The sequence below is a fragment of the Anarhichas minor genome, unplaced genomic scaffold (genome assembly GCF_050575085.1).
Source record: "Anarhichas minor isolate MPS153535 unplaced genomic scaffold, ASM5057508v1 ptg000017l, whole genome shotgun sequence".
Classification (NCBI taxonomy): Eukaryota; Metazoa; Chordata; class Actinopteri; order Perciformes; family Anarhichadidae; genus Anarhichas; species Anarhichas minor.
In genome coordinates, this window is record NW_027466463.1 from 14,925,341 (window position 1) to 14,953,070 (window position 27,730).

The 27,730-nt window shown below is 41.3% G+C and overlaps 3 protein-coding genes across 3 annotated transcripts; 1 reads left to right on the forward strand and 2 right to left on the reverse strand.

Annotated features, from left to right (window-relative positions):
* Positions 1-2,014: 2,014 nt before the first annotated feature.
* On the reverse strand, positions 2,015-9,323 carry LOC142951946 (annexin A4-like). The gene is made up of 15 exons (XM_076093876.1): positions 9,169-9,323; positions 7,081-7,495; positions 6,938-6,975; positions 6,610-6,753; positions 6,409-6,496; positions 6,216-6,310; positions 5,972-6,085; positions 5,652-5,742; positions 5,363-5,442; positions 5,161-5,217; positions 4,964-5,057; positions 4,692-4,787; positions 3,757-3,815; positions 3,505-3,627; positions 2,015-3,409 (listed from the first exon to the last, which is right to left on the reverse strand). The coding sequence occupies exons 2-15, from the start codon at positions 7,484-7,486 to the stop codon at positions 3,350-3,352; spliced, it is 1,545 nt and encodes a 514-aa protein (XP_075949991.1). The 5' UTR covers positions 7,487-7,495; positions 9,169-9,323; the 3' UTR covers positions 2,015-3,349.
* On the forward strand, positions 8,056-22,211 carry zcchc24 (zinc finger, CCHC domain containing 24). Its single transcript, XM_076093877.1, has 4 exons — positions 8,056-10,602; positions 11,594-11,794; positions 20,569-20,733; positions 21,094-22,211. Exons 1-4 carry the CDS (start codon positions 10,390-10,392, stop codon positions 21,205-21,207), a joined length of 693 nt encoding a protein of 230 aa, XP_075949992.1. The 5' UTR covers positions 8,056-10,389; the 3' UTR covers positions 21,208-22,211.
* A 598-nt stretch (positions 22,212-22,809) lies between these two features.
* LOC142951949 (peptidyl-prolyl cis-trans isomerase-like) lies at positions 22,810-26,309 on the reverse strand. Its single transcript, XM_076093878.1, has 6 exons — positions 26,058-26,309; positions 25,878-25,908; positions 25,165-25,253; positions 24,988-25,084; positions 24,262-24,337; positions 22,810-23,274 (listed from the first exon to the last, which is right to left on the reverse strand). The coding sequence occupies exons 1-6, from the start codon at positions 26,208-26,210 to the stop codon at positions 23,139-23,141; spliced, it is 582 nt and encodes a 193-aa protein (XP_075949993.1). The 5' UTR covers positions 26,211-26,309; the 3' UTR covers positions 22,810-23,138.
* Positions 26,310-27,730: the final 1,421 nt, after the last annotated feature.

The following is a 27,730-nucleotide window of genomic DNA, read 5'->3' on the forward strand; positions in this document are numbered from 1 at the left end:
TAAGGAGGCTGACGTCACATAAGACTGATATGCTTTAGAAACCAACTATCTAAATGCAGACAATGGAATCACACATAATATTATATATGTGTGCTTATCTGTAGTCTTGGTACCGACAGCTGAATTGAAGAGTAGCTAAATATGCAAATCTTTTGGATCGTTTACCATAAGGGCTGACAGCGCTCTGTAGTATTAAGGGGCTTCTGTGTATTGCCTTTATGAGGATTGTGACTCTCATCTGGAGCTAGCTAGTGCGCACAGGGCCTGGCTTTAAAGCTTAATGCCGTACACACTGTGCCTAAACATTTCCCCACTGAAGTTTAGCAGAGCTTTAACAATGCAAGTGGTTATGTAACAACTCAACTAATTTCTGTTTTCCTGCAGGGGAAATCCATTTGCCGCTGACCAAGAAAACTAGTTGGAATGTTTAGGAATTATGTAAATTCATAAAACCATCACACTACACTGAAACAAGGGGCTCTTACACCCATAACGCCTCAAACACATGCAGTGAAAACATTAAGACATTTATAGAGTAATATGTTACTCCTGACAGATAGTGTGCTGCTGCTCTTCCTCAGCCGTACGTCTGCAAGACTGAAAACACAAATAAAAGGAACAGGTTGGACAGGTTTTTATTCTCCCATTTTGTCAAATATCAGAGGATGAAGCTCAGGCCGTGCAGGCTGCAGCTCTGCAGGCTGGATAGTGATATCTGCTGCTGCATCTCATGATGTGTTGTTCATCTAATCCCCGGGTTTGTAATTTGCTTATATGCACTCATGAAGTTTAAAGCGGGATTATGTCCCTGGCAACCAAATGTCTCCTAACCACACATTCCTCATTGGACGGCTGCAGAAAATCCACAACAAATAAACAATTTGGTCAATGCTTACTTTTACTGATTGTCTATGAGACAGTATTAACATTAGAGGCCAGTGATGGGGATGTGAATAAAGGTAAAACATGGACTGATCTCAATAGATTTACTAAATTAGAATTATTCTTTTGAAATATGGTTAAATCAGTTGTCGAAATGCTTCATTTAAGTATCTTTTAATTTTCATATTTGTGTTAGTTAGGGGTAAGATAGGAAGTGTGAGGGCTAATTTAAAGGCTGACCTTCGCAGCTCCCATGTACCACCGAAACCGATGACGCAGACAGATGCTGTCGATTGGCACGATTCCCATAGGCACACGTCTGACATCTCCAATAAGACAGTGCATCCCTTGCATGTGTGTGTGTATCTAAGTGTGATCAAGCCCCAGATAGAGTGCAGCAAGTCCACATGTAAATAATTAAAGCACTTTTTTCTTCTTCTGGAAATCAGGATCAGGGAAGTGTTCTGTTTTGTCTCTGAAAGTAAAAGCAAACCAAACGGGAGACCCCACTGATTTCCTTTTGACCTATATATTTAAGGAGGTATCACGGCAAACAGTCTGGGCTTGAGAGAAAATACACAAATACCAACATGAAATATTCATCCCTCTTTGTCCCCCAGCTGGTGGGGGCTTTTCATTTTGAGCGTGTATGAAAAGTAGTGAAGTGAGAAAGGTGTAGAAGAAGTGCGGCTTGGTGAAGTCATTTGTCTCCCCATCACAGCCCCTCTGAGGCTGCACTTAAAGGCCAGTGAGCACAACAGAAAGAAGACTTTAGGACATCCGTGTCTCCAATGTGGACACTATTTATAGCCTTGAGAAAAGCTCTCTCTGCCATATCACTTGATCTACATAGCAAACCTGGACATGGTTTCCCTCCTCTCAGATTATACAGCAAAGCATAGAGACTTCATTTATTTAAGCCACATAACTGGCACCTTTTAGCAAAACGTGCAGCTCGGGATGCTCTGAGGATGTGGGGGGGAAGTCACCGTCTCAGTTGTGGTTATACCTACCAAGGTGGTGGAAATGAGGCTGCCTTTGAAATGCAAATTGCTCACTGGCTCAGAGCAGAAAACCCAGAGTCAATGTTTCATGCAAAACACATGATCCCATTTCACAAAGGCAATCCAGATATGCCAAAATGTTTTTTTTTAATGAAATGAGAAGTGGCTGTTTGAGAGACTGGAACTATCACATGGCAAAATGTTAGAAAACTAAAAAGACATCCATTGAAATTCAACCATTATTATGTTACAAGGATGGTTGCAAAGTAGACTTAGCGCAATAGATATTCAGATCAAAGCTAAACCTTCAGGCAGCAGACATTAGAAATGACACGTCACGTGAATGAAGAGCCCTCTACTGGCAGTAAAACATACAAACCGGTAAAAGACACTCAGGAAAAAAAGTAAACACAATATTGAGAAATTAACAATGTGTGGATTACAGGTTTTGCAATCGTGCAATGATGATTATGTATGAAACAAACATCCATTAGCTCTAAACATTTTACATGGCAGCCCTGACAAAAAGGCACAACATTATCTGGCTTTGGCTTTTGCAGCATTCAGGAAGAAAACATTGGCTGTAATTGGCGAACAATGATTGGAAAGGTTTACATTTCAAGAACAACACAGAAGAGTTTTGTAAAGCTGATATAAGGCAAAAAGCTAAATTGCATAGACTTGCAAGCAGGAGTTAAATTCTGGTTAGTTAACATTGACACTTAGAAGAGATGCCTTTTTGCAGATTATTTCTTACAATCAAAAATGACCTGGAATTTAATTGTGGCCAGTATCAAGCATCAAGTGATCACATCTACTCTGTGTGAGATGAAGTCAAACATAATTTGCTAAACCTTGCACAACAGTGTCACGTAACGTTGTGTATAGTAACTTGCACACAGTTGAAATGCTTGGCGGTGAGGTAAACTTTACCAGAGTAACACGGAAATAATGCATGTAGAAAGTAATTTGCTAAATATATCCTTGTATACGTACTTTGAATATTAAATAAGCAAGACTCTCGCCTTGTTCTGCATCTTTAATTTTTCTGAAACTCTATTGTTCTTCCAAATAAGGGTTTCTTTAATGATAATTACGGTTTAGCCTTTAACATTTTAAATACTATTCTATAATGTAGTTATTAGTATAGTTATATTATATAGTTGACATCTTAATCAAGTACGAGATTTTAAAGCTATCTATTGCATCAAAAAACAAAAAAAATTCTTCATATGAATATATATTTACTATTTGGCAATCACTGACTACAATACAGTAGCAAACAAATAATAACAATCTATGTTTTAATCATACTGAAGAGAATACTAAAGAAACAATGACTGATTGTTGCCATAGGAAAACTAACTTAAAACTGCATGCATCAGAGGTGATATATGGTCCTATAACATTGTTTCAGTGTGGACATATATTTTGTCCTTACGTAGGGTTCTCTTCCTTTCCTTTTAGTCGTTACCTCCACACAGCTTCAGCAGCAGCTTCTTGTAATCCCCGGAGGTATCACCCTGAAAAACGAAGATAAAATCAACATGGTTTTAGAAATATGTACATGAAAAGGAAAACCTGCGATTGTCAGCGTGACATGGTTTGTGGGACTTACTGAGATGTGGCTGTAAAGTGATTTTCCGTAAGTCTTCACATACGCCTGTCTGATGTCCAACATATCCACCTCAGAGCGGGTCACCATGATGCGGATGAGTGTTGTGTCCTTGGTCCCTGCTCCCTGTCGACACATCACAACGTGACACTTCATTGACCGCAGCAGTGACAACTTCTCCTCAGACTCCCCGCAACAATGTCCGTGCAGGGAACAGTTGGTTTGTGACAATTAGAATACAATGTGATGACGTACCTGCATGGCATTGTGGAGCCTTTCTGCAAAGTAGACAGGAGTGTTCTTGATGCATTTCACTAGGAAAAAAGGAGCAGATGTAAACAGATGAGTCTTACATGAATCTGCAAAACCACACGATTGTTACCCGTTTGTTTCACTAAGGGGACAAGATACAACAGACGATGTGAAGAGGTAAATGAAAAGACAAGAGTCAAAAGCTGATTGCTTGAGGTGGACAACATTAGACACCGAAGCTTTACATTCAAACTAAGTGCAGTATTAATAACTACACCAGAGAAAGACGGGTGTTTATGTTGTTGCGTCTGCCAAAAGGTTTTCCTCTTAGCCATATTTTTTTTTAGTTTGTAAGCTTCTTAGTTAGCAGCATTATCGCTAAAACTTCTTCAATAATTTCCACCATTTTTATAATTTCTGCAAAACTCTTTTGTACCACTCCAACTACAATTTTCATCCAATCTTCACGACATTGAAGACATAACAATTGAAAGGAGCCCAAATATATTTGAAGATATTCCGGACTGGTTTCCTGTGATCGGGTGCCAAATTCTTCTTGGTGTGGCCCACTTGAAATAACTTCAATGCGTTGCACAACAGCAACCAAATCATCTGTTCTTCTAAATTGCACATCTGCGCAAAACATAATAATCTAAAATGGCTGGGACTCTGTGGTTTTAAATTGGATTTTATACAATTTCATAAAACTTGAATGTCTATCAATAACTGATGCAGCTGTGCTTTTTATCAATCAAAGTATTAAAAAGGTATGTAGGTCAAACGGCAGCCGGTTTGCATCAGCAGGATATTTGTAGTCCTTCCAGGAAAACCAGTCCAAACAAACATCTTGACGAATGGCTTCAATATATACTTAAAGCTTCAACATGTTTTTGGAAAGCCACTTTCGTTTGGTTGGAAAAGAGACCCAAAGAACATACCCACGGCCACCATGCCAGACTCCACATTGCCAGACATTTCCCTGCAGATGCTCTTCTCAATGTCTCTCCCACACATCTGCTGGTACTCCTGGAAGACTAATAAAGACAAGAATCACAAGCGAGACAGTTACAGTCATAATATTTGACAACAAATATCTGAAATATGTATTAAAAGGTCAACATGTGTGGTTATGACACTGGAACAACAGAAGTCATGTGGTGAACTTCAATAGAGGAAGGGAAATGATCTAGTGGATGTCGAAATTACACACCTGCTCGAAGGTGAGGCTTGCTGCGAGCACACAGGATGGCATTAAACTGAGACTCATCAGTTCCAACTTTATTTTCCCCAGCAGCATACAGTTTCTGTCGCCCACGCAGACGCACACAAATTAAACAAGGAACATGATCAGACATGCAAATTACTTTTCAAGTATGTTACAACAACAAACCAACTTTAAACTGGTACCTGAGCGTCCTGTTTGGCCAGGGAGACGTCGACAGTCTCCCTTTCGTCACGATTTCCCTGGATATAGTAAGATGTGTTGTGTTCATTAATATATTCATGAGCGGAGTACAATGGCAGAGTCAAAACTTAATAGCTCGCAGGAGCTGAAATCTGTTTTGACAGAGCTGATTATGAATCAGGTGTAAAAATGTGCAGCAGCTACCTGACTGAGAGAGATGAGGAGTCTGCGGAAGTGACCGGAGGTGTCGCTGCTGATGGCGTCCTCCAGGCTCTTCCCGTAATCTGGAAGAAAGGTGTGGCTTTTTGTTTTTGTTGGGACAATACATTCATTTGCATAATATTTGCATTTTCTTTCGACACTTCTTTTTCTCAATCCATTTTTCTAAGCAGAAAAATAAAAAGGGAAAATAAAAGAGTAGTTGCACAACCTACAATCACATTTGAGTTAAATCATTTTAATACAAAATATAAACCTCAAGATCAGAACTCACCAGATTTGTAGATTCTGGTGATTTCACGAATCTCTGCATTGGAGCGTGATGAAAGAATCTCAATCAGACAAGCTTCATCAGTTCCTGCGCCCTGTAAAAATATAGAAAAGCCTCAGTAAGACACAAAGACACACCAGCTTAATAGATGGTGAACAGTCAGATGTCATCAGCCATGACACAAGTCTCGACTTGTATGGCCTTAACTTGCATTTAGAGGTTATTTTTGTTCTTATTTTCCAATTACATGATGAGTAACATGCGGTTTGGACTACAAAACCAAAATTGAAGCATCTGCTGAGACAACAACTCAAGCTTCCAACCTTTATAGCCTCTCTGAGTTCAGATGCATCAAAGTGTGAAGCGCTCTTAACCATGGCAAGAACCAGTTTCTCAAAGTTTCCAGTGAGCTCAGACTTCAGATCGTGGGCTAAATCCTAAGAGTGAACACACAAAACAAAAAACCATGAGAGCAAGCTCGGCCGAGATATAGTTGCAATACAGGGCCAATGATTCGCGACAGATTACAGAATGAATTCCGACTGTAAAAAAAAACATAAAATGTACCTTTCCATAAGTTGTTTTATAGGCCGCTACCATTGGAACCCTCTGCTTGTTGGTACGGCTTCCCAGAAGTTCAGTGATGGCATTTTCATCCGTGCCTGTTCAAAATAATTCTCAGGATCAATTTATGATGTGTAACAAAAGGGATCAATGTTGAGTGACAACACTTCAGATATTCAAATAAACATTTACTGACCAAACCCCTTCATAGCTTTGCGAAGAACCTCAACATCCCTCAGTGGATCGGCCCCTGGAAAGTCTTTCAAAGAACCTCTGAACCCTTTCTATGAAAAATAAATAAATAAAAACATTAGCGGATAAAACACTACACACTAGCTGGATGTGCATTGCAATGTAGTCTGAGAGAAGTCCAAGGATGAAGATGAATGCCTCTTACAGAAATGGCAGGTGCCTGAGGGTTGGACGGAACTCCACTTCCATATCCCGGCATTGAGGGGGTATTCGCGGGGGCTCCGGGGTAGTTTGGCATGGGCTGGCCTGGGGCGGGGCCCCCTGGGTATCCCTGCTGAGCCCCTCCTGGCTGCAGAGGGACAGAGGACAGAGGACAGCTGTAAGTGCTAAGTCCTTAGTGACATATAGAGCAAATAAGGTTTAAGTAGGAGATAAGGTGAGTTAAGCAAACAAGAGATTTAGCTGAAATCAGTCCATATGTTATTAGGGATGTGGAACTGCAATGGTTTAGAGTGAGATAAGAATGTATGTACCGCTCCATTTCCGCCTGGTGCTGCACCCCAGCCTCCACCTGCAAAGAAAATATTGACATAACATGCAAAATGCAATTAATTTAAAAGAACAAGTCTGCTGCGTGTAAAGCTTCACAATTCAAAAGACTATTTTGGAGCCTCACCTCCTCCTGGAGGCATGGAAGGATAGCCTCCTGCTCCTGCCTGAGGAGGGAAGCCTCCAGCTGGGGCAGGGTAACCTCCGGGCTGGGAAGGGTAGCCCCCTGCTGCTGGAGGGTAACCGCCCGCTGCGGGAGGGTAACCGCCAGCCTGAGATGGGTATCCGCCGGCCTGCTGTTGGGGGTAGCCTCCGGCGGCAGGAGGGTAGCCACCTGCGGCAGGAGGGTAGCCGCCGGCCTGTGGAGGGTAGCCGCCCGCCTGTGGAGGGTAGCCGCCGGCCTGTGGAGGGTAGCCGCCCGCCTGTGGAGGGTAGCCGCCCGCCTGTGGAGGGTAGCCGCCTGCTTGGGGTGGATATGCCCCTTGTTGAGGTGGGTAGCCCCCTCCCTGTTGTGGGTATCCTGGGTAGCTCATCTTCAGAACCTAAAGGTGACATGAAGTTGTGGCTTGATACTGTGATGTATGAGGGTCATCATATGACCACAGCACATTTTGCAGGAACCATTCAAAAAGGAACACAGAATTGTTTTCAATTTCCAGTTAAAGTTCGATTTAATTGTACTTCCTAACTTGCTCAGTCTCCATGGTTTTTATGATGTGGTAACACAGACATGGATGTGTTAAAGTCCCCCATTTAGTTCCTTTTTTAAGCAGCCATCTAATACGAGTATGACATTTACTTAGCTCTCTAAAAATAACCCAAACTTACACCCAACCCTCTTACCCTGCATCCATTTGGTGTCATCATAATAAAATGCTCTAAACTCCACCAACAACTTCCGTAAATTAATGAATGAGCAGCCACTTGCAGACAAGGCCCTCACTTGAGCCTCTCGCAGATTACACTCCACAGGCCGTGTTAGCACATCACCATTATGACGACAGAAACTCACCACTTTCACCTGCCCTAATCCTCAACTTATGATCAAAAAAAGTTCAAAAACCCCAAACAAACACTGTAGAATGAAGAGTCGTTGTTGGAATTACACAACTGTTTGGGTGCCTCTGTGCCATCCCATATTCAAGCAAAACACTAATTACAGCCGCAGGTCTGTAAGCTGTACTGAGCGACTTGTTGAGTTATTTACAGACAAACAAAGATAGTTGTGGTTAAAGTTTAGATCTAGTTATTCTGAATGCACCACAGAGTACTTTAGGCGGACATAAACACTGTGTTAGAGGTGACTTCATGAAGGGTGTGTGATTGTTGACAGTCCTCTGCACTGGGGACGCCTTCAAGTATTACCGTAAATACCAGTATTTCCATCCCACCACGCATTTACGACCCAGGGATGGGGTAAAGCAAGGTTATTTTATTACATAATTATTATTATTCTTATAAAATCATTAAGAAAATCCCGATGTCCGTTACTTCTTGATTCCTGAAGCAAATTAGTAATATGTTGCTACTGCATTAATACTGATCACATGTTTTACAACTCATGACCTCTTCAATAGAATGTGAACGCGCTAGGAGGGGCACGTTTTAAATGTGCGTTACACTTCCTGCGTATTTGTACGAGGAGCACTCGAAAGCAGGCTAAAATATAACGCAACATCCTTCAATCGGAGAATCACAGGCCTGTGTTTTCTCAACTCGCAGACTAACGTTAGCCGTGACTTTAAGATTTGACTGTACTCTTATAGCCATCAATAATAAGTAGCGCCCGCATGCTAAATGTCACGCCAACATCTTTGATCTCCAAGAGCTTGTAGCAACCCTGCGGTCCGTTAACGTTACATAGTAGCTATTCCCAGACGGGTTACTGTTTGGCATTTAGCATCCAGTGTAAACAAATAGCGGGAGGGACACGTAACGCATTAGATACAGTTAAAAGTATCAGTGCGCCATTTTGAATTACTTTTGAAATAATAAATAATAAAAAAAAAGGTTTGTTGCTGTTGAGCAACGTTCCAGCTCCATAGCGTCTGTTTAATTAGGCGAGGCTAATACCCTGCATTCCACAGTAAGCTGACGGAGGCTGCTGGATTTATTATTAAGTATGATCAAACTTCGTTGTCGCCTCAAACGCAATACAAGACGAATATTTCGCGGCTATTTACAGTCCAAAAACATAAGATTTGGGGTTACTTACTTATACGCAACGTACTTCAGATCCAGGAAGAGCCGAACGAGGAGTAGCAGGAGGTGGGTGGGTCCTCAGCATTGTTTCCGTCCTGCAGTATAACAACCTTTGCGCCGTTATTGTCCTCCACACATTAAGAGGAGAAAGCCTGACGTTGACTCGTCGGGCTGTCGTGTTTTCATTTTCACCCAAGAAGACACTGCAATGTTTGTCAAGAAGGGATTCGATTTTTTTTCCAAGGTGATATCACAAGCATTATATTGTGGATAATTAATACGCAATCTTGTTGACCAAAATACTTTGAATACCTCGATTTTTTTTTTTTTTAAGTCCCTTGCCTGAAGACATTCAAATATTTTCAAATGTTTCATGGGCTAATATGCAGTTTTTCCTGATATTTGAATTACGTTAAACACTCAGTGTCAACATAAAACAAACACTAGAGGGCAGCAGTCTACTAGACGAGCCTGGCAGACTGCAGCCTTTTAATTGTCAGTGTAGGCATCCTCAGTACACCAGGGTGGTTTATTGTCAGTCTACCTAAGCACAATGAAGTGGGGGATTTTCCTTTTTCAACTTTATCTTTTTGTATTTAATTTAATTTCATCGCTGTGTATGATGAATCTTACATCTAATGAGGAAAACATCCACATGTCTACCCCTTTACCTCTCCTCATCCTGCATCACTGCAATCAAAACAAACGTTATATTTTCCATCCATCTTTGGCATCTGACAGAAAAGTTAGATAAAACACTGCAACACTGTTTTTGGTAAAGAGTCCGTGTTGTATAGGCGCAATTCAATGCTTTCTTAGAATGAAATAACTACTCATTTAAAATACCTCATGAAGGTCTATATTAATAGCATGCCACTTATTTTCCCTTATATAACTCCTAGTTTTAGACCTAAATATGCAAAGAAAAGTTAAGCACAAAGATGCAAACTCATGTCGGACCTCCTATTCGCTGTGACGCAGCCCTGAGAGTCGTGGCTGGAGCGCTGCTGCTCGCTTCCCACTGGCATTCAGGCGTTTGCGCTTCATGCTTCTACTGCGCCCTCCCCCGTGACTGTTGTCCGGTAACTGGGGTCCTCCAGGGCTCCCCCAGGTGAACACAAAGATCACACATCACACATCCAGCCGGAGCAGAAGGGGGGAATGACTGAAAGAAGTTGTGTGATCCAGAAAATCCGGCGGTTCTGACGGCGCTGTTCCAAGAGGCGCAAACAATATGATGTCTGCCATAGGGAACGGTGCCCCTGTGTACCCACCGGCACAGCTGCTCAACTGGGTCTACATGTCTTTGCAAGACACTCAGAGCAGCACTTTTGATGCGTTCAAAGCCGAATCGGACACTTCCCCACTGGACATGAACGTCTCCAAGCGCAGCGCAGCTGATCTGAGCGCCAACTATCTTAACAACTTCTTCCATCTGAGGAGTGAGGTAGAATTAATGTCATGTTATGTCATGCTGTCATAACGTGCTGATTAACACTTTGCATTTACAAACTTCATGCCTTGTTGCACCCACTCATTCATTTTTTCTAACGCTGCATGTCAAAAGTCTCTCTCCTAAGATGAATATTATACAAACATACTTCACTCCAGGTTATTTTAGTTGCCCATACAGTAAACCTCACCTGCATGCCTTCATTGGGTCTCACTGTGGTGAGTGGGTAGTGCATGAATATGGGTTCTGTACCCTGGTATAGTGCCTGAGTGTGTTCAGACTGTTCTGGTGTCAGTGTGCAGCTAGAGGGGGACTGGCAGGTTGAGAAAGACCTCTCACAAGTTTTTAAAAAATGTTAGAGTTCACCCTGGCCGGCCTCTGCTTGGTCAGAGGAGTATGCTGTGTTCACTCAGTGGGGCTTGCTGCTTATTTTAATACTGACCCATTTAGGAAATGTAAGGAAAACAGGCATAAGTCATTAAAAAAAATCGGCATAAAGATATCATAATTTGCTGTACTTTTACTTAGAAAATCACTTTGCAACTTTAAAAATGAATCAATTCAAATAGCATACTGTAACTGCACCCATGCCACAGCAACGTTACCAACTGTAATGTGCATGTGCATCTGATCACAATTCTCTTTCTGTGATGCCTTCAGAGTAAACAGCCAGTGTCTGCAGACTGTTCTCCATGTTTGCCCCTGCGGTGCCGTAGCACCCGTCTCCTCCAGAGGCACAATGATGCTGATTGTGCCGTGGCAAGTTAGAAGAACGCGTGACAAAAGCATTTTGTTCTGACGAGGAAACGGACACTATTGGCCCACAGTGTAAATGCAGTAAAGGCAGCACATCTGCAGAATTGAAATAATGTCGGCTACTGTCGGAGACACGAACAGGAGAATCAATCAGGGTGATGGACTGACATGCTGCCTGAAAGGCTCTTTCATTGTAGAGTCATAAACAATAATGTTTTTCTCTTGACAGGCCTTGAACAACAATTTCTACAAGAGCTCCTCGCCCTACGGGTCCCTCAACAATATCGTGGAAGGCCTGAGCTCTCTGGCGGACCATTTCTCAGACCTCTCCCTGTCCCCCGAGACACGCAAACCCAGCAAAAGGCCACCGCCCAACTACCTGTGCCACCTTTGCTTCAATAAAGGCCACTACATCAAAGATTGCCCTCAGGTGAGCCAGTCAGTGATGCTTCACATCAGTCATGTGCAGAAACTGCTGTGCAGTGGCAGTGTGAAGGCCGTTTGAGCTGTCTATGGTGTTTCAAAGAACATATGAGGTGACGTGAGTATGACGACGTATTTTATCTGATTCTCATTTCAAATCCACAATCTTAGCCCCAGTTGTAGGTAGACAATTTTTTCAGTGTGAAATAGATTCCTTAGCTCATATTTGAGTTAGATGAACCACCGCAGGTTGGTAATGAGCAGCAGATGCCAGATTGCATCTGGGAGCCGGCCTTAATGAAAGATGATAGGTTTCTCTGTGGATAGGCACGACCTCTACTCCAAACAGGAGAGACATATTCCCACTGCTTTATGTTCAGCTGCGGATCCCCATTGATCATGTTCAGAGGGAAATGTCTGACATTTGTTAGGTGGAAATAATAAAATGGAAATAGTCACATGACTGATGGACAGGATGTGTGCAAGAAGCGAGGAAACAAAAAAAGTAGAAATTCAAATGGCTGGCCAACTTTGACTGGTCAGTTCTAAAAAGGTGTAATTGCTTTCTGTTGTGACGCAAACAGAGTATTCGCTAGCTGCACCATAATTCCATAGATATTAATACTGAGTGATTTCCATCAATTTAGTTTTTGTCAGTTTGTGCCAGAGGTAAAATGTCACAATAGGGATGGTTAGCGTCTAAAACATAAAATAGTGTTGGTGCAAGAGATCAATTAATAAGTTATAACATTCAAAATGTTTCATTTACAATACACATACGACTTTGGGAAATACACTTAATTGCTATCTTTCCGATAGTGAAAGGAGAAGATAGATACCACTCTCACGTCTGTATGGTGAATAAGTTGCCGGAGACAGCAGCCTATTAGCTTAGCTTAGCATAAAGACTGGAAACAGCTGTAGCCTGGCTCTGTTCAAAGACACGTAACCCTCCACTTTTGTTACCTTCGGACAGAGCCAGGCTAGCTTTTCCCAGTCTTTGCGCGAAGCTAAGCTACTAAGCTATTTACTGTGCAGATGTGAGGGGGGGGGGGGGGCATTCTTCTTCATCTTCCTCTCTGCAAGCAATTGAATACGTTTCCCAAAAGATTCCTTTCACTAAGAAGGAAGAGTCTGTTATCTGCCCTGGCCACATCTTGATCACTCTCTTCCCTGTAGCCTCGTCTCTGAGAGCTTGTCACCTCCATCACTGGTGCAGTACAGCAGTGAAAGTGGAGGAATGCGAGGAATGTGGAGAAAATAAATTGCTGTGAGCTTATAGCGCTTAACATTTTCACATCTGTGCACACCTGGACTAACGCCAACAGAAGTTGTGTGTTATTGTTGGTTGGCCACTTTCAGAAATATGTCTGAAAGAATGTTCTAAAGAAGCTTTCAACCACTTTCAAATTGTACAACAACACACTGACACTTATTTTTGAATGTATGTGAGTATTTAGGGCGTCTTGCTGGATATCCTGACCAGAGGGAAAACGGTGTACATCCTAACAACACCACTTTTTGCACAGCATGTTTCTTTCGAATGAAGAATAGAGAGGCATACGTAAAGGCTTTGCAAAATCACTTGTTTAAAAGCTGTTTTTTATGGAGTGGTATAGAACATCTTATTAGCAGCAGTGAGTTTCTTCGGACTGTTTGTTGCAGGGCTTCCATAGCTGACTGGTTTGCACTGGAGCTGCAATAGACAGGAATCAAAGAATGTCACGGCTCAGTAAGATGAGAGAAGAAGCACACAGGAAGTGGGTGTGCGGGGCCTTTAACAGCCTCTCTCTGGGTGGAATGGGGCCCATGTCAACTCTAAAAGTCTGCTTCTTTGATAAAGAAACACATGGTACCTCAGTGGAAGCCTTAGGTGATGAAAAATAATGAAAAGTGCCAGTTAAGGCGGAACCCATGAGTTTGAGTTGCAGCCATACTGAAAGGTATTAGACATGCTATCCATGCTGTGCTCGACATGAAAGTGGTAAACATCCTGTTGACAGCATAGTGGAGAGTTGGGTTACTTGCTTCACCAGAGGGTTAAGACGTCAAAGGATTACTTCACGGGATATTTACGATTCGTCTTTGCGGCCACGCCCCTTGAAATGTACAAAATCTGGAAACCATTTCTGCCGGCTGGCTCTGTGCCGCTCTCGCTCTGCTTTAGAAAGATGATGTCAGATTTTTATCATGTGTTGCTAATATTTCAGACCCACAGCAGTTGTCATGACAAACGGCCTCTTGAGTTGAACGCTCTTCTGAAGCTGTAACTAATGAACAAACTGCTTTTTGTTCTTGTTGGCTGGAATCTGAGGCATTTTTAGCTCTAGAAGTACATACTGTTTGGACCCTTGATGACTTACTATCCAACTTGCCGTTCATTTAGTGTCTTCATCTGAAAATCATCTGTAATTTATACCATTTTGATGACAAAACTGTTTCTATTTATGACCATATTTGTGGCAAGTTTAACACCTTTCACCCCTTAACCCAGGGTCACAGCATTTTATTGACCCCGCGCCAATTAAGTAGACGAACCCGGTAACTGTAAGGAGAATACACTAGTGACAGTGTGCTGAGAGTACATGGGTGTATGGTGGGAAGAGCCTGGGCTAAATAAGGAGAGCATTGTTTCTCCAGAGGGGCTGTGGAACCAAAGGTCAGGAAGTCAGGCTGTATTGTTCGCTTAGCTCTGCTTGGCTGCAGTCGTCTCCGTCTCACTCTGTCTCTGTCTATGCAGAGAAGCGGCTGTCGGACACTCGTTTAAAGGGCCAGAAAGCAGCTGCCCAGAGATGTCTGCATCCAGAATGTGTTTTTGGAAACAGTGGGTAGCACAGGAAGTGGGTGTATGTCTCTGCAGTTAAAGTTTGAGCAGGTTTGAATAGAAGGAAAACGTCTGCCTTGATAATTACTTTGGAAGGAGGAACTTTTGATAGTTGCAGGGCTTGCAGAAAGATTCATAACCTATTTGGTATTTGAAGGCTGAAACCTTCAGTTTGTCCCATTATTCAGTATCCTTACTGTGACTCCATTGGGTTGCTTTTCAACTTCTCAAAAATGGCGATTTGTTGTTTGTACTTCTTTTTTGTTTGGATTAAACAAACAGGATACAAAGTGTTAATTTGTAAGGAGTCAGGCTAACTGTTTCCACTTGTTTCTAGTCTTTGTGCTAAGCTAAGCTAGCTGGCTGCTGGATACGACAGCGGTGTAACAATTCCTTATTTTACTCTTGGCAATTAAGCGAATAAGATTAATAATGATAAATAACTTTCACATCAAATAATCTTCCACAGTCTTCGGTACTTCCCGTGGGAAGACTTTAAAGGAATTGCTTATACATATATACACATTCTTGCCGAGAGTTACATGAGAAGATGGATACCACTCTCACATTAGTTAGCAACAGCCAGGAGACGGCTAGCTTAGCTTAGCATAGAGACTGGAAACAGTCTGGCTGTTAACACCCTATATGTTGTTTGTTTACTCCATACTAAAATTTTTGAGCATCTTTTATGCTGATATCTTGGTTCAAATACTGATAATGACATTAGTCTTGTTGTTGGACAGGGCATTGTACTTCAGGTGGAGCGATACAGTTCATCGCTGAATGTGGAACTGGTGAATCTCAAGCAACACACTGTCTGATGACTGTTGCTTTGGTTCTTTTGTTTTCACTGGTGGTAAACGTCTTATCTGTCCTCAGTCTGCTGTCTGTTGCTTTTGGCCAGATCATCTGCTGAGGAGGATGAGCAAGATAAAGGAAACCGTGGTATGCGGGGTAGATAGACTGCCGCTGATAAACAGTGGCTGTCTTCTGCTCAAAGCTAATGAACATAGAAGAGAAGAATGCTGTTGCATGTTTTCAAGAGAAATCACTGTTGATATCATGAGGAAATGTGGGTGAAAAGTCTCTCTCACTCTGTGGCTCCAAATATACTGTATCACATATTATACATTATTTGTACCTTGTAACATCATTCCTTAGTTCTTTAACCCAAACCACGATCCTTTCCTAAACCAAACAAGTAGTTTTGTTGCCTTAATGGATTCTTTTTCACACGTATTGCTACTATTTAGTCTACATTTGAATGAGTAGAGGTTGCTATGAAGAGTATAAAGGTACAATAGATGCTGTGAAATGCTGTTATGCCTCTTTTACGTCAACTTCAAAATGTGACGGCAGAGTTGTATGCTCTTGTGTTCTTGTGCACCAATTCCTGAACATGACAATGAAATCAAACTACTAGCTGGCGTCTTAGCCGAACCTGAGCATCACTTTGACCCAACAGTCATAACATTTGGCCTTCTTGAGTCTCTCTCAGCTGTGTTTTGAACTGAAATTGGGAATATTGTGCCGTTGTATTTCTTGTTTGTCTGCCAGGCCACCTGGTCCTGTCACTCACCCTTTGTGTAACGTAACACCAGTTTACAGCTGTGTGACTGCAGCTCAGTCAGACTGCCTGTGAATCTGTGTGTGAGGGAATCTCTCTGCAGGCTCTGAACAATGGGATTGATGCACGATTTAAAATCTGGAGAGCCATGTTGGAAAATAGAAATCCATTTGCTCTTTGGCCTCCAGTTGTTTTTATCTCATCACATTTGTTTTGGAGAGGGGGAAGGTTAATCCATTCAGTATTTCAGATGTGCAAGATTTGCAGAAAGGCTGCGTGAAAGGATTACAGCTTCATATACAGTAACTGTGACTTAACTGTCATCGTAATCTAATGTGCCCGTGAAAGTAATACTTCCGCAGGGTTGGATTTTCCTCAATATTCTCAGTTCCACTTGCTATTTGCTTCATGACAACTGTGACATTTAATCAAAAGGATCTAATGCAGTCTGAATCATTTCTGCATTATATTTGAAGAGTATCGTCGGGACATTTGTTTCAAACATAAAATAACATGTTGCATCATGATAAAGAAAAGCCTTCTGAGTCTCTTAACTTTAAAAGTATCCACCCCATAGTCCACTTTGGCCACTTTCTCAACAAAGTAGAATTTCTTGGAAGTAGGACAACAACTATTATTCAAGGTGGTGTATTCAAATAGCTTGTTTGGTCCGACCAACACCCCCAAAGATATTTATTTTACAGTGATATAAAACAGAAAAGCAGTAAATCATCACCTTGCAAACGCAGCATCCAGAGAATGTTTTGGCATTTCTGCCTCTTAAATAACCAGCAATTAAATGATTATTGCTATCAATAACACAACCAATCTCCTCACCTCTCTTTGGATGCAATAATAATTGTCTTCCATAAAACAAAACTAGCTATTCTGATGCTCTGGAAGACGGCAAGTCGTCAATTCGTTTGCTTTAAACCCACCTGGAGATAATTAATTTCACAAGTTAATGAAAAGTGTCACTTAAGTCGACACAGGAGTCTTTAAAACATAGGAGACCTATTGCTGTGGATTTCAGTGCAGGCAGTAATGTGTTGTTTTGCTTTGGTAACAGCTGGACTTCTCCCTGATGCGGTGGGGGACTGATACAAATTAAACCCAGCGAGGGAGAGAGAGAGCACTGCGGGTTTGTTAGTGTGGAGTAATTGACCACATGGTATCCAATATGCCTGGTGTTGCTGTGTTCTCCAGGATGAGAGTCTCATGGGGCAATGGAAGTGGGGGAGAGGGGGGGGGGGGGGAGGATTTGGAGTAGTCCATTGTTTATCCTGATGGTTTCCAGATGATGGCAGGGGGAGGCAGCCAACCTCCCGGGCCTCTCTCACCAGGCTGCATAGACCTGGGACGAGCTTATCTGCTACAGTCTTATAATCTGGCTTTACATCGCTCTGTGCACTCTGTGGCTGATTCAAGTTACACAACTGGAGTTATGGCTTTTGGATGCGATGAGTTGTAATGCATATTATAATTGAATTTAACGTCTATTTGTCTGAAACAAAACCGTTTCTCACAGATGGTTTGAGGCTGCGAAAATCTTCCATCAAATCTGTTTAAGAAGAAAATGTGCTGCCTATTTGATTTTTAGCTGCGTGAAAGGAAAAGTCAAAGCTTTAAGAAATTATGAGTCAAAAAACAGCATGCGTACACACTAAACTATAATGGTGAACATGGTAAACATTATAACTGCTACATATCAACATTTTAGAATGTTAGCATTCAGCTCAAAGCACCGGTGTGCCGAAGTAGAACCGAAGAGAGTCGCTAGCATGGCTGTCGCCTCTTAGTCTTGCTTGAATACTTTCTCCATTTTTAGCCACGGGGACTGTTACACCTTTTTCATTGAAATAGTGTTGTTGTCATCAAATCATGTTACTGTTTTACAAAATACCTGAAATTGCATTTTGGTAACAAGTAATACTTGTTGTATAGGCCTTCTGCGGGTGTAAAATTGAATAATTTCCATTGCTTTACGTCGTTTTTTATGCATTAGCTATATTGTGATATAGATATTGCCCAGCGCACGCACAGTGTCTTAGTTTGAATAATATTTAGTTAATTCATAATTCATGTTTCTTAAAGGCACACAATAAAAAAAATATTCTTAGGTGTGTTAAATGAACTGGTTGTGTCTTGAGAGCAGAAGGCTTGATGATGGATTTGTACATAGTTTCTGAAGTTACTCAAACTTTCCTGCTTTCCATAAGAGCATCCAGTCATTGTCGGGTCATGAGTGTGATTTTCATTTACCGGTTGTGACTGTCACATGTTTGATGGGACCGGTGGAAACTACAGACTGTGCCATGCCCTTTGCTGCCCTGTGGGCTCCGGACTTTAGGTAGAGTTTGTTTTGCTTGTTCTACAGAATGAGAGCTGTTTCCTCCCTCAGGAAGATGATGCTCTGCTCTCCCTGTAGGCGCTTGGGAAAGAGGGCTGCCATCAAAGGTGACCTCCCACAGTGCCTCATGGTGGCTAAATGATGCAAACACATGCCTCAAAATGCTTCACCGTGGCCTTCACAGTCAAGACACTCGACTGTTGGAACCTTAAACACATTTAGTTAAACACATGTAGTCCTGGAAATGAATAAAATGATCTGTAAGAAGTTTTGAGCCTGACATATGTTCCTGCTGTGAAATCAAAACAAGGTTTGACGTGAACTCCTCTGGTGGTGCAGATTCAGACTTAATTTTGACTTGCCCTACTTTCCAGCCGAGGTGCTTTTAATTTAAACCAGTCTTGTCGAGATGACTTCGTTGTGATGGGTTTCGGATTTTGTCATGTTATACAAGTGCAGAGTTCATCTGGGTTTTATTTCCTCTCTGCTAAGATCTTTATGTCCTGATTGGTGAGTCGGAGGCAGCTGGGAGGGATGACTGAGAGCCTAAGGTATTTGTCCTATAGTGGGGAGGCCTCTCCCATTGGTCCCCCCACAGGCCAGGGCCTCCTTTATGGTCCCTCGGGAACACAGCTGGAGGGAGGGAGTTCATTTCTAATGGGAAAGCTGAGACTCTTTTCTGTTCAACAAATACCTTCAGATGGATTCAGAGCATACATATAGCAGCAAACAACAACTTGCTTTGTAAAGATATAGTGGAGTATGTCTACCTGAGCAGAGAATGAGGTCGCTCTCCCCCTGTGTGTGTGTGTCGTTATCCGAGCTTCTCCTTGCATTTATTTACATTATACATTGTAAGAAGTGGACGTAGTCACTGTGACGGTCACCCATTTGTTTGTGGACTGCAGTTTTGAAGCCTTGAGTTGGGTATTTTGGTTTTTAGCCGTTGCCATCTTGGCTTTTGGCAACCAGAAGTGGCACGCGAGGGTGTACAACCGAACGCTGAAGTAGACATTTTTAGGCGACCAAAAAGGTCACAATGAACAAACTGAAAACACTCTGTGAAAGGGTTAAAGTTGTAAGACAAAAACACGAACAACACCCAGAATGGACAATGTTGTGTGAGCCACACCCTAGAGTACACCCTACTTTATCATATATTTTACTCTACATGGGACCATCATTTACAAAAGGAATATCCTGCTATTGAAGAAGACTTGAAACTAGCGATTTAGACTAATGATTACTGAGGTAATAAATCAATTGAGAAGTAGGGTCATTTTCTCATAGACTGACACATGCTGCCCCCTGCTGGCTATTAGTAAGAATGCAGGTTTAACCCGTAACAGAGAGGAATAGAAGTGGTTTCAATAACCACAGATAAGTTCTCTGCAGTTCAATTTGAAAACTGACAATATATATTGTTAAGATATTATTCAGCTGAACTTTATATATTTGAAATGACAGTCAGTTGTTGACTACATGCAGACGTCAATAGATATGGGACTAAATCATAGCGCAAATTAGATATTATTGTGATGTTTCGGACCTTTGCATGAGGAAATTCTCTCGAACTGAACCTCGTTGAATTTTTATTTAATATTCTATAGTTCTATAGTTTAGATAAGATAACAAGGTCCCTTTGTGATATATGGCTCACTCTTCCAGGACTGCATTAATCAAGCATCGAAGCAAACAAGCTCTTTAACTTATTTTGACAGAAACCATAAATAATCATCTCATTCCTGAGACAAATCCACTCCAGAAACTCGGCTCTCCTGACCACCAACAGGGCTGCTATCACTTCCTGTTCCAATCCTGCAGAGCTTTAAATTGGCTGCCGTCCAAAAAAACAAACAAATAGGTCGTTCAGCCTCACACAGTTAACGGTGGTGAGAGGCAAAAGCCAAAATGTTTGCAAAGCTGTCGAGGTTAACATGTCGATAAATGTCTTTGTTTTTAAGCTGTCGTAAGCTTCAAGTGGTTTGCACACAAGGTCAGTAATGTAAGAATTGTTGTCTGCTGTGTATTTGTGTTCAGGCTCGACCAAAAGGTGAAGGCCTGACCCCGTATCAGGGAAAGAAGAGGTGTTTCGGTGAATATAAATGCCCTAAATGCAAGAGGAAGTGGATGAGCGGGAACTCCTGGGCCAACATGGGACAAGAATGTATTAAGTGCCACATCAACGTTTACCCTCATAAGCAGGTAAACCTACATCAGACCTACATATACAGACCTACCTATACAGAAGGAATCAGCAAATGTGGAAATAACATCCTGTGTAACTGTAGTACAGTCATGCTGTTGCAGGTGAAATGTTTTCATCTGCAAAAATACATGAACATGCACTTTAATGTTAATATTTTTAAGTTTAACGTTCGTTTATATCACTAGCGTATAATAATACCAGACCCGTGGACTGTAATGTATATGTACATGTAAACTCCTTCACCAGCCATTAAAAAACATAGAGGAAGCCACGGTTATGTCCTCAGTGTTTCTGGGACTTTCAGGGTTCTACTGACTGCTCCGACTGTGATGAGTGATTCCGTTTCTTTGTTCCAGCGACCTCTGGAGAAACCGGACGGGTTAGATGTGTCGGACCAGAGCAAGGAGCATCCACAACACCTGTGTGAAAAATGCAAAGACCTCGGCTACTACTGCCGCCGCGTGCAATAAAAACTCTCTACTTGCCTTATGATCCTTTCAAAGCTTTATAAAACAGGGAGATATATTTTATTTACAAAAAATACATTATTGACTTCGTTGGACTTAATGCATCTAACGGTTTTATTGTCACGACGCTCTCTTTGACACTGTGACTCTCGGTATAAGAGGCTCATTTTTTTGTTTCTAAGTATCTCTCCATGGAGTCGAGTTCTTTATATTTGCTGGGTTCTTGTAACTTCCTCAGTCGTCATTATGTGAATATTCATTTGAAGTCTTTAACTATGAATCTTACCAACTGTGAATTAAAAAAAACGTAAGTTCTGTTTCTGTCTTCACTCATGTCTAACATGTTGGAACAAAAGTTTCCGGATGAAGAAGATTCTCTTTTTCATGTTTGTATATTCCAGAAATAACTTTAACGTAATGATGTTTCTGTATGAAATATGCAACAAGTCTTTACTAAGTAGGATATGCAGTATTAGTGTGTACCTGCATTATTATTATAATCTGTATTATCAGTACTGGAGGGTACATCATTTTTGAATATATTTTTAAGCCATTACTGTTTTGATTATTACACTTTGTGAAGGAATATATTAGCCAACTAACATTCTTTATAAGTATGCGTCTGTAAGAAGTTTGTCATTCCAACTATGAAAGCAATATGGTAGAAACATTTAGATTCCTGAAAAATAGAATAAATTACAGAAGTTATATTTTAGTGCCAAGAAAGTCTCTCCAAAGTGCTTTTCATGGGTCAGAGGTCGTAATGTCTCAGATGTAAAATGAGACGAAAAGGAGTTCACATCCGAACGCACCAAAGATCATTAAGTGGAAGGTTGCATGTGCATGTTGATTTAGAGGCTCTTTGTATTTCAATGCAAGTGTTATGATACATGAATATGGAACAGAAATACACTCCGACTTATAACTGTGTAAGATGTGTGAAACACCATTTATTGTGCCTTAATTCAAATGATCTCTTCAAATGTTTTTGTATTAAAATGTATTTAAACTTGTCCCTGGTTTCTATAAGAGCATTGTTTTTAATAAATCCATGTGTCAGGGTGCATTAGGGCAGATGGCAAAGTCAAACTGATAACATCAAATTCTGTCTTCAACATTAACTGATCCAGATGTTGCACATTTTTTTTATCTCCCCGCAACATAAAACAGAATCGCCATCTCTCTTAATATTTTTCCAGCATCTGGTTAAATTTACTTATGGCGAAGCAAAATCTGATTTGGCCCCATCACCTTCTCATATAGCACAGCTGGCAGAACCAAATGCAAAGAGACCGAACCTCCCCCCGCCCAAAAAAACATTTCCCTTTGCAGAAGCAATTAGATCTGACGTTTTAAACCTCAACTATTCTGGAAAGATGTCCGCACAGTAAATACTTCGCGGAATAAGATCAGTCAACATAGGCTGATGAGGAAAACAGAAGGCGGGAAGAACAACACTGATGTCATTCCTCCGCTAGTGATAAAACATTCGCCTCCTCCCTATAAACGGACACACATTTGACTCAAACAGCTTCGGTATAAAGCATTATGCAACACTTTGACATCTACGGTCATGTAGTATAAAAACAGATGGCAAGAACAAGCTTTATTTAGAAAAAATGACTTTATTTTTCACAGACTAATGCCTCTTTTCCAAACCCGTTTCACTGCATGTTCATGTATTAATATCTCTCCTCAAATACAATAGAGGTCATAATTTTGTATTCAAAAATAAGTTCACATTTTATACCATGTCACAGTTAAGTGCGTTAGCTGTGCTCCCTGAAGAAAGACTAACACAGAAATGAAGCGTCAGTATCTACTGCCAGGAAAGAGAGGCAGCACTCTGTACCATGACTGAGGAAAGACCCTCTTTCCCTCACACTGACATTACAGCAGGAGATGAGACTTCGACCGTGTCCACTGCTCAGAGTCTAATCGAGCTCTCCGCAGTCTGCGATAGTGATCCTCTTGGAGGTTCGCCCAGAATGAGAACCGAACAACTCCACCTTCTTGATCACGTCCAGTCCCTCCGTCACGCTGCCAAAGACAACATGCTTGCCATCCAGCCTAAATGAAGACAGCAAGAGGTTTATTATCACGGCTCCGGACTGTTGGACAACCCATCATGCACCCAGCAGGGTTGGACTCTTGGCTTTTCCGTTGGGTGATGCCACCATTTCTGCTGTTTTAGGTCATCATTTAAATCCTCAAAAATCCTTTTTTACTGTCGTGTCAAAGCATTACAAGACTTCACAGCAGGAAGAGATAAAAAACAATCTGAAACAGCATTTTAACAATAACCTGACATTACTGAATACCAGTGGTGGGCCGTCAGGGCCAGCTAAGCCTTCTCTGCTGGCCTAAACAGAACCACAAAGTTATAGCTATTTTATAATTTTTCACAAATACACTACATGTATTATACTTTTTTTCCCCCCCATTAGCTTATTTTCTCATTGCACAGCTCCTGTCTTCCTCTGTTGCTCTGCTTCCAGCACAGCTTGTTTTAAGGAGAGCTTTTATCCAATCAGATTCAGCCCCTATTTCTCTATGCTATGCTAACCTGAGGACGCCATAGCGAACGCTGTTCACCAAAGTTTTAATATACTATTCAAGCGAGGGGCCTCTGACACACTGGACTATAAATACAGTGGTGGTGATGACACATCTTTGTCCATGCTGTGTGAGACTCACAGTTTGTTAAATGTTTGAAAGTTGGCAGTGTCCAAACTGCACACTGCCAACCCAAGCACTCACAGTATTCTGGCAAAATCCTTGGTTATGTGATTTTTCATTTTTATATGAAGCGATCTGTACTTATATGTGGATGCTTTTACACTCGTAGTGTTCAGTTAAACCCCTAAAAACGGGAGATAAAAAGTATTTGATGAAAAAGGAGAATAATCTGGATTTGTTCGGTTTAGCTCATTGCACAGGGTCTTCACTTTTCCAGTCGGATTTGTACAGATGTCAGACTTTATAAGACCAATAACGGTGAAATGTAATAGAACAACTGCGGTAGCATCAACCCTGTTAATGTTTGACAGCACATACCATTCTGTTTTACCGGTGCAGATGAAGAATTGGGATCCGTTGGTGTTGGGTCCAGCGTTGGCCATAGACAAGATGCCTATAACGCAGCAATTAAAAAGTCGTTACTTTAAATCTTGTCACACATTTAAGCCTGAAAGTAACTGGAGTGATGAGCGGATATTTGTATAACTCTGCCACCTGGTGGCGAAAATGAGTAAGACCAACCACTTGACAATGAGGAACACTAGGCACACTAGGCATCAGTTTATTTACATTACAGAATATTTTGTCCTCTTGCAAAGGCATAATAAGGCACCCACATGTCTTTTAGATTATTCTCAACATTTAAGTCAACATGTAAAATACTTAATCTGTTCCTGGTCTGTGTTTGATTTTGGCTCAATATAATACTATTATAATGACCAGCCTGGTTTCTAATACTTTACTGTAGAAAAGACTTCCTGAAAAACACCAGCTTATCTGTCTGTGACAAATACTGCAGCTTCTTCAAGTGTTATGCATTTGCATTGTATCCCACTGTGCAGTCAAATCTTATTATACTCTGTAGTGGTGAAGTCGACATTCTTAATGCTGCAGTTTGTGCAGCTTTGTCCTGTTTGTCACGTCAAAGGAAGTACTGAGTTTTGAATTTAGATGGCTGGAATACAAACCGACTTGCCCTGAATGAAAGAAAGAAAACTGAAATTTATTGTTCGCAGTCGTGTACACAAACAACGGGGTGATTACCAGGTCCAGTGTGCTTCAGCTTGAAGTTCTCATCAGGGAACTTCCATCCATAGATAGACTTGCCTCCAGTTCCATTGTGGTTAGTGAAATCCCCACCCTGAAAAACATATCCGTATCACTGCACTGTAACAGCTGTGATGCGGGACAACAAAGGGGACACAAAGGGGACAAGCCTACCTGGCACATGAACTGCGGGATCACCCTGTGGAAAGTAGATCCCTTGTAACCGAAGCCGTGCTCCCCTGTGCACAGCGCCCTGAAGTTCTCTGCAACAAAGATTTCCGTCAGTTGACGATCCACACAGGTCAGTGGTTTCCTCAAGTTAAATGTCGGAACATCAGGGGATCCCAGCAAAAAAAAAATCATATTTGAATGTGCGACGACTTCAACTAACTAGTCATTTCTTGCAGTGCTTTTGTCTTTTGAGTGCTGGGTTTCTGAAGTCAAACATTCTGATTTGACCAGAACACCCGTAGCACATTGAATATCTGGTGAAGTTCAAAGAACCACATTTAAAACCTTACTTAAGTAAAACTTTTATCAGCAAAATGGATTTTAAGTATCAAAAAAATTAAAGCACTCAATATGCAGTAATACGATCCCATCAGTATTATCAGTACCATTATATATGATGTCATTGGATCAATATTAGTGCTGCATTAATGCACACGTTGCATTTTACTGCTGAACTTGGGGAACTACTTTGAATACTTTGTGTATTGTTGGCTAGTTTATTCCACTGCAAAGCATCATACTTTATAAGATCATTATGTGTGTAGCTTCGCTGTCCTGTGAGAAACGCAAATCTCTAATAACTCAGCTTTGAAGACGATGCATTCTCTAAAGCTGTCAGGCAATATTTGCCACTCAGATGGAGCACACGTATTTACCTGCGGTCTTTGGCACAACTTCAGCGTTGAGCTGCAAAAAAAAAAAAAAAAAAAAATGCCTCAGGGTTAAATCTGTGAACAGTTTGTTCTCTGGAAAACTTCAGACACACTGTCGGTTGTTCAACAGGTGCTGTTTTCTTAAGAAGTCCAAGGTGCACACATTGAATGGTGTGGTCTCACCTCAAAGGTTATCCTCCCGACAGGCTGGTTGTCTGCAGCAATGTCAAAGTACACCGACGGGTTCTTGTTGGCGGCTGCAGGGCCGCTGCTGCACATGCGCGCGGCGGTAAACACCAGCGAACATAACTTTACCCTATTTGATAAAATTAACATTTTCCAAGCTAATGCAGTTCACTAGTTCGCTCAGGTCGTCAATGAGCAAGTGTCACGCTTACATATGGGGAAGCGAGGGGCGGAAGCTTTTCTTACACCACCGGAAGTATATTTTCTATATATTCAGCACCTGTTTGAAATATCGCGAGATTACACGTGATCACGCGTCACCAGCAGCAAACACTTTTGATATGTAGAAATACCATCAACATATAGGTAGCACAAGACAAAAACATAAATATACCTACATAAATGTATTTAATAACATACAAAATATTTTCATGGAATGAAATCACACAACATATCATTTCATGAGTGCAAATGGAGCTTTTTGTTTCAAATTGCAGACCTTTAGGTTTGGAACCAATGGACTAAACTTCCTAACAGAAGTAGTGTAAAACTGGCTCCACCTCGAGCAGCTACAACAGTAAGCTTCTGCTCAGACATCAATGCATCAGTATTAATAATATAAATTATTATAATATAGGTCATATAACTGATCAACTGCATTCCAATGAGTCAGTTTACAGACATTGTTTCCGTTATTATGGGATGTTAATGAATGTGGGCACCTATTATTTCCACATAAGTACAAGCTGGCTTTAAGCTACATTTAATTAAAACGCGATACCCATAATCTACACCTTCTGCTTGCATAAACAGCCCGTGGGAGTTAGGCAGGTGTAATCCTTAGACTATGATGCAAGTGCACAAAAGACAGGACCACAGTGACATACAGGTATCATCTGAATACATATTTATTAGATAAATATTAGGTTGTCACATCATCTAACTACATACAGTTCTGCAAGACTAAAAATCACAATTAGTTCCTTTTATTTTCTGACCAGTTTAGAATATGAAATGATTGTACATACAATGTACACAATAGAGACAATGGCCACATTGCATGAATCACCTTAGATTGTATGATTTTTCCAACTTCTCGTCATATTAAAAAATTGTACAAACTATGGATTTGGTTACAATCTTCTGGACCCGTCCCTCCCACCCCTCCGAACTATTTTCTTTGTAACCTTTTTTTTTCTCTTCCTTTTTTAGTTTAGCACCTCAAGAGTACGCAGGTGACAGACTAGAACACTCAGGCTAAATATTACATGTAAAACAGAGCTGTCCCAGTTCCCCTAACAAAAGAGGTGAAAGCATATTACAGAGGGAGAACAAAATGCTGAGAGATACCCACAGACACTAACTAACAAGTTTCATTTCCCATATTCAGCCACTTCCAGTAGAGGGGTTGCAAGCTTTTTATTATTCTGAAGAAACAATGCACATTCCCAGGGAAAATGAATACATTTCTGTTCACATGTCTCTATATTCATTTACATATGTACAGGCATCCTTGGGACGTTTGATCTAGCCTTGCCCTCAACATCCTTTCCAGGCCACAATGATGAACGTGCCCTTCCCCTTTTTTTAATTTTCCTTTTTTTAAAACAACTGTCCCCAGAGAAATGGCCCTATATTGTGATTGTGCCACTACATATTTGAGGTGCTGC